The sequence below is a fragment of the Fulmarus glacialis genome, unplaced genomic scaffold (genome assembly GCF_000690835.1).
Source record: "Fulmarus glacialis isolate BGI_N327 unplaced genomic scaffold, ASM69083v1 scaffold13111, whole genome shotgun sequence".
NCBI classification, from domain to species: Eukaryota; Metazoa; Chordata; class Aves; order Procellariiformes; family Procellariidae; genus Fulmarus; species Fulmarus glacialis.
Window position 1 is genome coordinate 3,526 of NW_009190966.1, and position 13,888 is coordinate 17,413.

A 13,888-nucleotide genomic window follows, 5' to 3' on the forward strand; every position below is an offset into this window, starting at 1 on the left:
GCCGCCTCGGCATAGGTTCCTAAGCACAGGGAACTGTGGTGGTAGAAATTCAGACTTCCTAATAATTTCTGTTTGCAGCCCAGCCAAGATGGTTTGTCAGTTTGTGTATTCTTCAGTAAAAACTGATCGGAGTCACCTGTACATTTATTAGCCTTTGAAAAAGAATGGAACATTTGTATTATTAAGGAGGAACCCGATCTGTTCTGATAAATTGGCTGGGAGTAACTAGAGATGCTGGAATCATTGAGTGGGTAATAGCTTTCCAAGCCCTGCAGCGTTTTTTTCTTTTGAGCAACTATTATTTATTCAGCAGTGTGTGCTCGCCTTCTTTGCAGTGGAGAAAAGACAAGTACCCTCTCCAGAGAAAACACTGGCAACAAAACTTTTTCTGCTTCAGCTCTTTTCAATCTAGAACTGAGCTGGGTTTGAGAAGCTGATAAGTGGTGGGCTGGGTTTTTTTGGTACCAGTTAAAGAAAATTGTCAGGGTTACTTAACATTCCCATGATACTGGGTTCTTCCTGTAGTGTCTGATTACACCTTTCATGACACCAACTAGTTTCTCCAGTCCAAGTTGCATGTATTACAGCTCGCCAATGGCAGTGTTTGTGCTAATGATCACTGAAGGTGGTGTCTCATTGCACCACCTTTGTTTAGTGGCTGCTGAAGAGATTGGCTGCAGGAGGAATTGGCTGCTTTCAGCTTATTCCTTAAAAAATAGCTCTCTTGTGAAAACTGCTATTTACTGACCTTCCAGAGGATGAGCAAGTTTCAGCGCAAACTTTCTTTTGCTTCAGGAACGACGATCAATTGGTTGGAACCGAAGATATCTCTGGCAAACCACCTCAAAAATGGAGCGGCTCAGAATTTCCCCACAGAGATAAACAAGCCAGCATCTGTCAGAGAAGAGCAGTCCATTGCAGAGCCCTGCCAGCTAACAAGGGTAAGGTAATGTGAACATCCCGTTTCTGTGGGGAATTATTTTGAGGAATATCTGTAAATGTTTCAATCGTATTATGTGAAAATGATTTAATGACAATTCTTCTCACACTTTTTGGTTAGCTGTGTCGGAGGAAGAGTGAGTGCAGTTGCAGTAAATGAAACTTTCTACCTTGCTTTTTCAATACTTTTTGCTGCTTTCTGTAACTCGCTGTCCAGTGGAGGGAACCAATTCGGACGGTAGTGTGAGGTGGTGTTGCAGTATTCCATTGCATTTTGATCTAAACCAACTGGAAATTGAAGTGCAAAAAACCTAAATGGAATTCATGACACTCTCAAAATGGGCCCAAGAAGTGCTGCCTAAGTAGATGAGACACAAAATTGCTCGTCTCCAGCTATTAAATCTCTCCGTCTTTCTTTTCTAGCTCTTGCTGCGTCTTAATCTGCGTTTTTCTTAATCTGAGCAACTCTCATCACTTGACTTCAGGATGGCTTAATGTATTTGAAATACAGCTACAGTCTGTATCACTGTAACTGTCAAAATTGATTTGAAGTGCAAAATACTAAAGTAAAAAAACCAGCAGGGATTGTGATAAAGAACATGTTTTCCTAACTAAGCTAGAAAATCATAATTACATTCTTTTTATACTAGTTGGTTTCACACAGTTGTTTGGATGAGACTATCAAAAAGATGATCTGCTGTTGTATGTCTCTACAATAGCACTGTGCTATCTTATAGCAAAATCGAAATGGAAAAGATTTTTTTCAGTTGCTGTAGTTTATAGATTTTTTAAATGGATCTGAGTAGTTGCTACTAAGTTAAAAAAAGAAAAAATGAAACAAACCAGGAGCTTTCAAATAAATCACTTAATTCCTTCCTTCTAATAATTGAGTGAGGTACAATTCAAGTGCTTAATGTATATCACTGTCTGTATTTGGGACATGACTACTCATCACTCCCCTTAGATATTTTCAGCTCCCTTATTTATGATAGCAGAACAGCGTAGCATCCTTGGAAATGAGTCACCTGTGTGATACTGCAGTTTTCATCAGGGTTTGAGCTCTGTGTGAGGTCTTGGCCCCCTGTTTTTGATGGTTGAGTGTTCATAAATTTGCCTTGAGCTAGGGCAGCTGGTCCAGGAAAAAGGGCTTTGCTTAGGCAGACGCATATTGCTGCCCTCCTGTGGCATTCACTGCCTCTCCTCTCTGCATCTGCCTCCCTCCAGCTGTTTGCCCCGAGATGATGCTACTCAGCGCCCTAGGAATACCACCATCCCTTCTGCCTGAAGCGTTCGACTTTCTGCTTGCAGAGTGTTGGTTGTTAAAACAGTGCTTGGAGGGTGGTGGTTGTTAAAGTGGTGCTAATATAATTTTTGCTAGTCTGTCTGGGTGCTTTAGTTATACTAACAGGCAACCAGCATGTGTGGTGTGTGTATGTGTGGGTTTTTTCTTTTTATAAAACTACTCCAAGTTACTTTTTCTTTTACTGTTACATATGGGCACTAGCAGCAACATAGATAATGCTTCTGAAGACTAGCCTGTAGATATGTTAATTGCTTGTCATCAGGCATGACAGTAAGCAAGTAACTAGGAACTACCATTTGCTACAGCCTTCGGAGTAATGATGGCAACACTGGAAAGCCTGAAGTAGTGCGGAGGTGGAGGGGCGTTATTGAGGTGGTTGGAATTTCTGCTAGCATTTGCTTCGCTATTTTTGTGTATGTGTTAGATGCTTGCCATTCTGTTAGCTCACAAAACTTAGAGGAAAACAGGTTGTATTTGCTTTTAAGCTTTTTTTTTCCTCCCTGAGCTGTGTGAGAGATAAGAAATCTTAGCCTGAATCCTCTAGATGAAATCTGCACTGAATTATCTTAATGTCCCTTTAAATTCTTCAACTGTTGTTTATCTTGGGGGTAGATTCCATTGTGTAGCTCTCTGCAGGGGTTTATTTAGTCTTTTTTTCATACATGGACAGTTAAATACAAGATGAAGTCCTTTTTGGATATTGTCTGGCCAATCACATCTTTGAGCTGATGTTTATGGCTCTTATCCCAGGAACCTGAAGAAATAAATCCAGATGAGGAGTTGGAGGATATCTCTGATGATAAAGAAGATGATCTAGGAGCAGTAGAAGAACAGCGCAGTGTTATCTTGCATCTCTTGTCTCAGCTGAAACTTGGCATGGACTTAACAAGAGTAAGTAACTGAAGTGTGAAGACTGGCTGCAGTAAAAGTGAAGTGCCATTTTAAACTCAACTCTTGTATTGAACAATACTGAGTTTAAGACAAAATTGTGGCCTGTAGCAACTTCAGGTCCTAAGATCCGATGTTGCAGGACATCGCAGGTTTTAAGTGAAACATGCTGAGGGATTTTCTTTAATGCAACTGGCCGTATCTTTTCTATTACATTCTCTTTGTGTTTTCTACTATGGTTTTGTTGGCTTTCCTATAATGGCCTGTTTTCTTTCCTGTGTTTGCACCTTACTCTTTCCATGCTGTTTTCTACAGCCTTCTAATATTTTTGTCTTTCTGCTTTCCTTCCATGATCTTTTTTCTCACTTGATAATGCTTTTACACACAACTCGCGTAACCCTACACCTGTATTCATGCTGCTTCTAAAAATAAGTTTTCTTTTGGTTCCCCCATTATCTATTCTCAGAAGTCTGTTTATGCCTCTCTGTGCTATTCTCCTATTTTGTGTTTGCTCACAGCTATAGCAAGCAGGAACAAAGTTATACTAGAGAGAAGTGGGTTTGACACTTCAGTGCAGATCTCAAAAGCAAGCAGCTTTGAAAAATTAACGCTCGGTTACTACTAGACAGCTTGGGCTGCTACCTGTAAAGACCTCTTACCATAAGCGCTAGATGCTTTTAAAGAAAAAATGGATTTTACTGTGGCATGGAATGAGGAAAACGCTCTCTTTCTTGGAGTTATGGATTATAGTTTCTTTTTCCAAGCTATGATTTTTAAGCACTAGCTATCTGGCCACTAGAAACACTTGTATTGTGGAGCTTACATTTCACAATTCAGAGGGAAAAAAAAGGTGGTATGAACAGGCCCTGCTGCCTATGGGCCAAACTTAAATGCCTGCTGCTTAATCAGGAATTCATTAAGTCATTATTTCATTTATATCAAAGATTGGATTTGGTCTATCTTTTTCTCTTAGTTGGAACAAATTGTCAAGTCTGTCTCCCAGTTGTGACTTTTGGCTCTGTGTGCAGAATTGTCATTAGTTCAGAGCAGGCAAAGCATTGAAATGCGACAAGTCTGACTTCAAAACAGGTAACGAAGTTGTTAGAATCACATTTAACTTAAGTATCAGGGTACTGAAGCAAACAGCAACTTTAATATTCCAGGTTGGTGTTGCAACAACATGGCAAGTGTATTCAGCTTAACTTGTATATCTATTAAGAGTCTTATGTCTGTGCTCTACCTCTTCGAATGCAGCTGATTTAAATGGACTGTCTTGTTCTCATGGTTGAGACACCCTGTGTTGCTCTTTACAACAGAGTTAGTTATGTGAGGTTAGTTGCCACTACAGGGAAGAAGACTGATGATACCCACAGCCTCTTACTCTACAGTATTGCTCTTGGCCCAGCAAAGGACAGGACTGCTGTTTTTTATAGTGGTGAATATAACTGTGAAAGTATAAGGTCCTCTGCTCAGAGGTACAGGATCAGCCTATACTATGTTATTTCTCATGGATGCTTGTCCTAGTTGCTGTGGTGAGAGAGACTCTGCAGGCTCTCAAGAGCACTGGCATATGTTGCCTGCTTTTCTCTCCATTAGACAAAACCTTTCCTAACATCTGCTCTGAACCTTCCTTGCTGTAGTTTGAGCTCCTTCCTGCTTGTTTTCTCCTCCACAGACATGTAGGACACATTATCTCTTTGCAGCTCTTTTATGTTTTTTGAGGGATGCTCAGTCCCTTTCAACCTCTTTAGTGCTAATAGTACTTACTGGGCTTTTATCTCCTTGTAAATTGCTTTTCTGGGACCTCTGATCACTGTGTTTTGCTTGCATCTTAGAAGGGGGACAAGAAAGTTTAGTCTGAAAGTGCGGTGTCCAAAACAGGACAAAATCCTCCACCTGAGAACTTCCCTTATAAAAATGCCTATCTCTTTGTTTTAATTACTAGAGCTTTCTGGGTTTTCTTTTATTTCAGGTGGTTCTTCCCACTTTTATTTTAGAGAAGCGATCGTTGTTGGAGATGTATGCGGACTTCATGTCCCATCCAGATCTCTTCATTGCAATCACAAATGGTACTACCCCTGAGGAGAGGATGATCTGCTTTGTTGAGTATTATCTCACTTCATTTCACGAAGGCCGCAAAGGAGCTATTGCAAAGAAACCATACAATCCAATCATTGGGGAAACATTTCACTGCTCCTGGAGGATGCCAAAGAGCGACGTAGCCACTGATGCTGGCAGTAACTTCTCTGCTCACTCCCCCTCAGAGCAAGTAACTCTGTCTAAAGATCTGGAAGGCCAAACAGAGCTGGACTACTATACAGTAAAATTTGTAGCCGAGCAAGTGTCCCACCATCCTCCTGTCTCAGGGTTTTATGCTGAATGTGTAGAGAGAAAGATGTGTGTCAATGCCCACGTCTGGACAAAAAGTAAATTCTTAGGAATGTCAATAGGAGTGACAATGGTTGGTGAGGGTAAGTGTAACTTCTGTCCTTTATTCGTTTTAGAAAGTTGTTAAAATACTAGTTTGAGAGGAAATTTGATGTTGTATGCCTCTGGCAGAAATACAGATGAATACTGATCAGTAGTTGTCTTTCAAAGACTTTTCAGAAGAATTTGCTTGCAGAGATGTCAGCTGCTACTGTGGGTTTTCAGATTTTTTTTTTTTTACATACTTTTATTTTTCCTCTAATCTCTGTGATCTGTAAACCTTAATGTACAGTCATTCAGTGATTTCTTACTTTACTGTTTACAAAGTACAGAAGATACTACAAGTCCTCATTATAAACAGCAAGTTTTCACATGGGGAAAAAAAAACCAGATAGGTTTATGCTTTGCCAAAAATCAGGATTATATTTGGAAATAGAATTTTGACTTTTAAACCAAAGGGCAGTTACTGTAATTGGAAACATTCATAAATATCAGTTTACAAGCATTGGACAAACTAATTTGCACCAGACACTTATTAAATAGAAGTGTTGTTCAATTTGCATATATTGCACTTACGTATCTTACTATGCAAGTTTTAATTTTAACTACAGAAATTGGATCCTTTAGGGACTGAGAAGGGTAGCTGTCTTTAAACTGTAATTTCCCTTCAGTACTAGTATTTACTGCAAGAGATGAGGCAGCATCTCCCATTTTGTGTCCCCTGTGTATATTGCCCAGTAACTGGGGATTCCAGGCACTTGCATGTGAACTGTGTACGTGTCAGGGGAATGAGCATGGCAGGGGATGTGGAAGGTGCATCTTGATGCTTTGGCTGTACCAGGTAATTTCTGAAGTTAATATCTCCTCTAGGGCATTTCTCAAATCATGTCATAACTTTTCAGAATTTCTCATGTTTTTCACACTTAGGTCAGACGCACAGGGATAATATGCTACAGAGGCATGGGTCGATGCAGGCAGCAGTCGGTTGTCATGCTATGTTCTTGTAACGGCCAGAGGTAGATCTTGTGGGGTTTTTTAATAGAAATAAAACAAACCCACACATCTTAAAAACCAAAGAAAATTCTAGTTTTTTTATGAGATTCTTGACATTTATTGCAAAAGCTACTGTCAGGAAAGAGTTGGGTTTATCTTGGCAGAGAGGTGCAGTAGGGAGGATTGTCTCTGCTACCTGCCTTCAGATAGGGTAGGATGTATTATAGGGAGGGAGAACAGAGCAGGAGTATTAGCCTTCCTCAGGATCTGCAGTTCAGGATATTCATTCATTATTTCCTTTTGGCAGCGTAAGTCTTGTATTGCTGCGCTCCAGAACCATCAATAAGAGAGTGACCAGCTCTTTTACATACTACTGAAATGTATGTTGCACAGCACAATGTTGTACTTTATGGAGCAGTATTATTAGGATAAATGTCTTTTCCCAAAAGAAACATAAATGCATGTTACTCAGGTTAGTAATTTCAGGAACATGTTTGTGTCTAGAATCTGTAATAAATTTCAACTTCGTGGTTGTTTTTTTTTGAGGGTTTTTTTTGTGTGTGTGTGTGGTGGCTATGAGGAAAAGTAGTCAGACATACTATTGGCTCTCTGTTTCAATAACTCGTTTGGTCTTGTCTAAAGTGGTGCTGATTTAGGGATTCTTTTATTTCTTCACACAGGCCTATTAAGTCTCTTGGAACATGGGGAAGAATACACGTTCTCTCTACCCTGTGCATACGCTCGGTCAATTTTAACTGTTCCCTGGGTAGAACTGGGAGGAAAAGTCAACATTAACTGTGCGAAAACTGGGTATTCTGCAAGTATTAACTTTCACACCAAGCCCTTCTACGGTGGCAAATTGCATCGGTGAGAACACTTTTTTTCTATTTTTCCATGTAATCCACACTCTAGAACTGCAGTATCTGAGTAACTCCCCTGTTTTGTGTGCTGAATAATACTCATTTGATACTCTGAGAAAACGTAGTTTTTTCTGTTCATAAACACTCGAAGGTATTACTGTGCTCGTAAACAATATCATAGCTAAACAACTGCATCTCATGTGATTCTCAAGGAAAAATCATGTTGCCTTTTAAGACAGTAAGGAAATTCCATGTTTGTCTGACTCTGTGTTCAAACCACCAGGAAAACAGAGTCCTGCCTTTTATTCCTGGCTGCCACAGATTCTCTTATTACTGGCAGAAGTTGGTTAATTTTTCCTATTTTTTCAATTTGCTCTGTGTTTGAAATGAGGTCGATCTTGCTGTCTTAAAGGGTTGCGTGTTGTTTGCAACATGCATAGTAGTTGCACTGTGGGAAACACTAGTAAATAGTCTTATTTGTTTCTTATTGGTCTTAGGATTTCTGCATAAGAAACATAAGACTATCAAGTTTAAGCACCTAGAAAATCTCTAGGTAAAAATACCTTTTTTAAAGACAAAACCGGTAATTGTTCTAGTGGTAATTCTTCATGGGTATGCATGGTTAAAAACTAACAGGTAAAAGAAAATTCAAGGAAAGTTTGCTTGGGGTTACTTCTAGCAGATTCTAGGAAGTGTCTTCACACTTGGTGCAAAAGCTTTTAGAACTCATTAACATTGATGTTTTTAGACATTGTATAGTAAAACTGCTGCAGATTAGCCTTGTGCTAATATAGAGACAATTAATTAAGGAAGGAGAAAATTAAGTAGTAGTCACACAAAGAATACCTGATTCCAAAGCATTTTGCTCTCAGCCATTTACTGGAACGTGCTTGTTTAAACCTTTCTTAGATTAAATGTGTGAGAGATAATAATGAAATACGTAACAGCCTAGAACACCAGAACTTAAACGTGGGTTGCTCTCACAGGTTGCAAAAAATCAGCAGTCTTCTCTAAATCCTGAAACAGTAGGATAAGACCATATTTATTGTTTAGAGGAAAACAAAAAAACCCCATCAAAACCTCCCTTAAAGCACTTTGCCCCATAAATTCCCATACATGCTTTGAATTTAACTTGCAACCATAGCTCCCCTGTCCCAATGGCATCTGGAGAACTGAAGCTTACATGTAGCTCTATTTCACTTGACAGAATTTTAAAGCGATGCATCATTTGGGATTTTTGTTTCCATTGCTTACAATCTATCTTCCACCTTGCAATAGCTCCTGTTGTGCCATAAAAAATAAGTGATAGGATGCAATTTTACTTCAATGATTTAATTTTAGAAACTGTTTTATTATTTGTCTCTCTGAAATTAGTCACAGATGTAGAGGCTTTTCAAAGACATATCTGCTCAATGTACTGTAACTATTGAAAATTTGACATGGTGATGATTAGACATTGCCAAAAGAGCCTCTTGATGAGGAAGCAGCAGTGTTGTCATGGTTACGCAGAGCGCAAGTGAGTTGCTATGGCAACGTTATAGATTTCTTTTTTTGTAGAGTGACCCTTGTTGTTAGACCTCAGCTGGATATTGGCTCCTTGGTCCTGTACCTCTTTAGCTTGATGAAATAGAGGATGATGATAACGAACAGCTAGGTCTGTATCAATCATGCCAAGCTTACAAATAAACGCTAGCAGATTTTTATCAGTAATATTAGTTCAGGCAGATATTATGTTCTGCAATGCTGGGAATGGTTGTGTGTCACACAGCAATGCAACTTGAAGAAATACAGGTTTCAATGAGAGTTTAATGTAGCAGCTCGATACCGCACCTTAGTAGTGAGTGATATAACCTTGTTTACTTTAAGCTGAGCAGAGACAGTAATTTGGTGATTGATATTAAAATACTGGATGTCAGTATTGTGTTGTAACCAACACAGCGCATGGAAAGATTAAGCTCTTAAACTTGTGAAGGTGTAACTGCAAAGTCCGAACAGGCTGGTTTCTGGCATCGTATGGATTCAGTTCAGAGATCTCTCGAGAGGAGGACAAGGACTCTACCATGTGTAATAACTTTGGTGAGGTGTGGGAGTCACAGGATGAAAAAGCAGCACAAAATGAAGGTTGCTTGCTTGTTGCCTACTCTTTCAGTTGTTTTCAGAAACTGTTAGTGCTTAATAGTTTAATGTAAATGTGCTCATATTGCTCATATTGCTCCAACTTTGGCCTCTTTTCTTGAATGACTCTTAAATTTTTGTAATAAAAAACTGTGCCTGAGCAGCACGTACTTATCAGTCTGGTTTTTTGGAAGATCTTTCTAATAAAGTTAAATTAGGTTTGAGCTGCTGGACCATAATGTCCAGCTGCCTCCCGCGTGTGCAAGATGTGGCAGAAGCCTTGGCTGCTGCCTCCTGCTCTGAGCCGGCTGCGAGCTTTCCCCGCTTTCCCTAGGGATTCTGGAGGTCTGATTTGACTGGCATCCAGTGTTTCTGTGCTGGAAGGTCTGGCCTGTGATACTCGTTTCGTTGCCCGAGAAATTAATTTTTCTGTTGTGATGCAGGCTTGACGGGGGGACAGGTAGATGCAGACACAGCTGGAAGTGACCGGTGCACGTGGAAGCGGGGCAGTGGCATCTACACACCCCGCACTCCCTTCTTCCTCTGCATGTGGCACCACACAGCCAGCATGGGCAATGTGGGAGCACAGAAGAGCTGCTTTCTGCTCCTCTGTATGCAGTTGTTCCAAGGAAATAACAGCAAACCAGCGGTGTGCTATTATTAGCTGCACATAATGTAAGTGTGAAAGGAGATGTAACATGTGCTTTGTGTGAGCGCTGATGAACTGCGGGAAGGGGAACTGCAGAGTCGTGTGTTGTAGAGAGCTTGTGTACAGGTAATTGCAGTTTAATTGGAGCTGGAGATAGTGTCCTTTGTGAATCCTGCAACACCTTACAAGTGAGAATGTCTCAAGTCTTGTGTGCATAGTGTGCAGACCTTTTTGTTTCTTTCTGGGAGAAAACTTCTGCTTGAGGGTGGTAATTTGTTTGCCTAGCGATGCTCAGTAAGCTTCTGCTCCTTGATTCAGGATGAAGTGAGTGTTGGGACTTTGGACAGGTCTTGTTGTTGAGAAGAAAAATATGCATCAGTGTGTGTAATTATGGTGATACTTGAGCATCTGTGCAACACTTTGAATGAAATATTGCATATTAGAAAGACATTTTTAATATCTTGTTATTGGCAGAGGTTTCTATGGAAAGAAAAGCAATTCTCCTGATTCCTAGTTTCCTACCTTGCTCTCTGCCTTTGTGTGTCTGCTGCTTATGTGAGCAACATAAAAATCAGACCACCTACTTATGGAGAACATTGAGATGTAAAGATGTGAGATAAAGTGCCAGCAGGTAGTGAGATACATTCTTGGTAGAAAGTTCGATTTTTATTTTTTAAGTCTGAACTACACATCTGATGTCATGTTTCAAGTGGAAATGATCAACTGCTTATTACATGTGAAACGTCCTGTGTTAGTTTCTTTTTCATTTTCAGTTCTGTTAAAAGGTGTGAAACAAGTTTAAGCTGAAGCCAAAAATGGAGTTTCCCGGGTAACGTAAAGAGAACTAGAGCAATGAGTGAAAGTCACTGCTCTTTGAGCTTCTCTGTGCAAATGCAATTCAAGTAACTAACATTTTTCAATACAGTGTGACAAGTTTGCAAACTCGTTCCAAATGAAGTTGAGTGATTATGCAAGGAATAGTCCTCAGGTGTCTTTTAAAAATAAAAACTGCTTTCCTAGGGTCACGGGTGAAGTGAAGCAGAACACGACTAACACAGTGGTGTGCAGAGTGCAAGGGGAGTGGAACAGCGTGCTTGAGTTCACCTACAGCAATGGAGAGACAAAATATGTGGACTTGACAAAGCTGTCTGTGACAAAAAAACGAGTCCGGCCCCTTGAGAAACAAGGACCATTTGAATCTAGGTAGAGTATGTGTTTACTATTGTCTGACCCTTCTTGCCCTACGCAGTCTGGTGAATGCCTTAGGAAAACCTGCAAATGTAGGTATTATTTGTGGATAGGGCTTAGCAGCAGCTATCTTAATTTTTTATTTTTTTAAAAACAAAAAAACAAGTGCATAATAAAAAGTGCAAAAAACAAGCGCAGGCACATGGTTGTTTATCTTGTCTCTTTTATTCATGGACAGAGTTGTTTTATGAGTTCATAAAGTGCCTGCTAGAACAAAGCCTCCTTATTTGTTTTGTGTTTAACCATCAGCTACACAGCGGGGCAGCTCCTGACAAGGGAGGTCCTCACAAGAAACTGCTTGTTGAATAACACTTCCATAGCAACTTTAAAGGGTGTACAAACAGACATTAGATTGGCACAGCCAAAACATCAGAGCCATTCCTATCCGCTCCTAATCGCTAGCGTAGCTATAAGACTCAGCCGTGAGCCCTTCCACCTGCGCTGCACCATTGTGCTGCGACCTGGGTTGGTTTGGCATGCGTGAGTGGAGGCAGTGTTCCTGTTCTGAAAGAACTGCATGCGGCGGTCCTGTAGTTCGAGGTGGCAGGCTGAGAAAACTTTTGGAAACTGAAGTTAACGATTTGTTTTATAGGAGGCTGTGGCAGCATGTAACAGAGTCTCTGCGGGATGGAGACATCGATAAGGCTACGGAGCACAAGCGAGCCCTTGAAGAACGACAGAGGAATGAAGAGAGGCTTCGTGCTGAAACAGAAACGCCTTGGTGTACTAAATACTTCCTTAAAGAAGTGAGTTCCCAAGCAGTTAGCTGTTAATGAAGGCAAAGGCAGAACTACAATAAAAGCAGGTGCACATATGCGTCCGTGTCCTGTCAGAACAGAGTATTTGGCCTTAGGTCTTGCAGTATTAATAGAGTATTTGGCCTTAGGTGTTACAATTTAGCTCCACAGGATCCATAGGAGTAAGGTGACATAAGCACTCCCAAACACGTAAAGGTGTGACTTTACCCTTCACTTCCCAAACACTTGGTTTTGTGATTCCCTTGCAACAAAAAGTTTGCCTCTTCTGTGGTTCCATTTGTTTTACCAAGCACTTCCTTGTGGCATATGGAAAACAGCTTTACATGTGCACATGTAAGTAGACTGTAACAGTAAATACCCAAAGAAAATAATCAGTAGTACTAATTTTGCTTATGTTGTGTGCATATGAACCCAAGACGTTACTGTTAGCAAGAGTTCATTCTCAACTTGGAACTCTTTATGTTCTTGTACGTTATGTTTTGGGTGGAGCTTATTTGTTCAATGGCTTAACCTGTATTTCAATAATGGTAGTAATAATAATATGTAAGACTTTTAACAAGGTGAACCGTGGACTGCCCAGGAAGACTGAGGGCTGCCGGTATGATAACTTTGAAACAGGCTTTCCTTGTGATCCAGATGATGAGACCCTACTTGTGTAGAGAGCTTTGCTGAGCCCCATGCAAGAGGGGAGGACTCGTAAAATTTATGCTGTAGTAGTTTAGATTCTCCTTGTAGTGAAAGTTTTATCTGTTAAACTGCAGTAGTGTAACTCCCCCTTCTTCTTCCCGTATCTGTGGTCTAGGAAGGGTTTAAAACATAGGCTAAAAAGGTTTTTTCCAGTTTTGTGTTTTAAACTTCAGGACTATCTGTTAGCTCCAATAAAGTTTTTTGTTCTCTAAAGCTATCTTAGTATGACTAGCTCAGATTCAGATATTTGTATTGTTAGTATCTAGATTTAGAAGAAGTGAAATTCTGTTGCTAATTGGAGATACAGATGTACTCGGAAAATGTTTAAACGTAATCCTGAGCTACTTCATTTCCGGGTAAGCAGTTGGGCTGTGTTAGAGCTGATAATCCTGGATAGCTGCATCTCTGCTGGCTTCTTGTTTGGCTTTTTAAAGTAATCTGGATCACGCAGTTGAGACGAGAGGCTTTCCATCTGGGTTAATTACAAGTGCAGTTGATTCCCAGAGCGCGCCGCGGCTCGGCAAGAGTCCGTATGTGTTCTGAAGTAGTTTCAGAAGCCTGCAGCGTTGATCTCTGTGTCTTAATCTGTGGAGTTAAAGGTATAAGATGTGTCCCTCTGGTTTTCACAGCTATCAGTCTAATAGTTGTATGAAAGGAATTCTCCCAGGGCAGTGTCTTTATTATAACCATATTTTGTCTTTAAATTGCAGGGAGATGGCTGGGTTTATCATAAACCCCTCTGGAAAACAGTCTCTGCTGCGCAAACTCAGCAAACGGACACTAACTAGAAAAGCTGCTTTAAGATGAGTTTTCTGATTTTCCTCTCCTTTTCCTCTGTCTCTCAAAACACAGTAATCACACTGAGTGTCCCCTTTTTATGTAATTGTGAAAGTTTAAATAAGCATAAAGAAATAAATATACTAGGGCACTTTAAAGCTATTAAAAAAAAAAAAAAAGATTAAAAAAAAAATCGAAGTTGTAGAGACAAACTTGCCAGGTACATTCAACCAACTTGTTTTTT

The 13,888-nt window shown here is 40.2% G+C and overlaps 1 protein-coding gene across 1 annotated transcript; it reads left to right on the forward strand.

The window, feature by feature from the left end:
* The first annotated feature begins 758 nt into the window (after positions 1-758).
* On the forward strand, positions 759-13,888 carry LOC104083131 (oxysterol-binding protein-related protein 11-like). The gene is made up of 7 exons (XM_009586514.1): positions 759-941; positions 2,993-3,133; positions 5,103-5,601; positions 7,231-7,417; positions 11,195-11,377; positions 12,015-12,168; positions 13,578-13,888. The coding sequence occupies exons 1-7, from the start codon at positions 759-761 to the stop codon at positions 13,653-13,655; spliced, it is 1,425 nt and encodes a 474-aa protein (XP_009584809.1). The 3' UTR covers positions 13,656-13,888.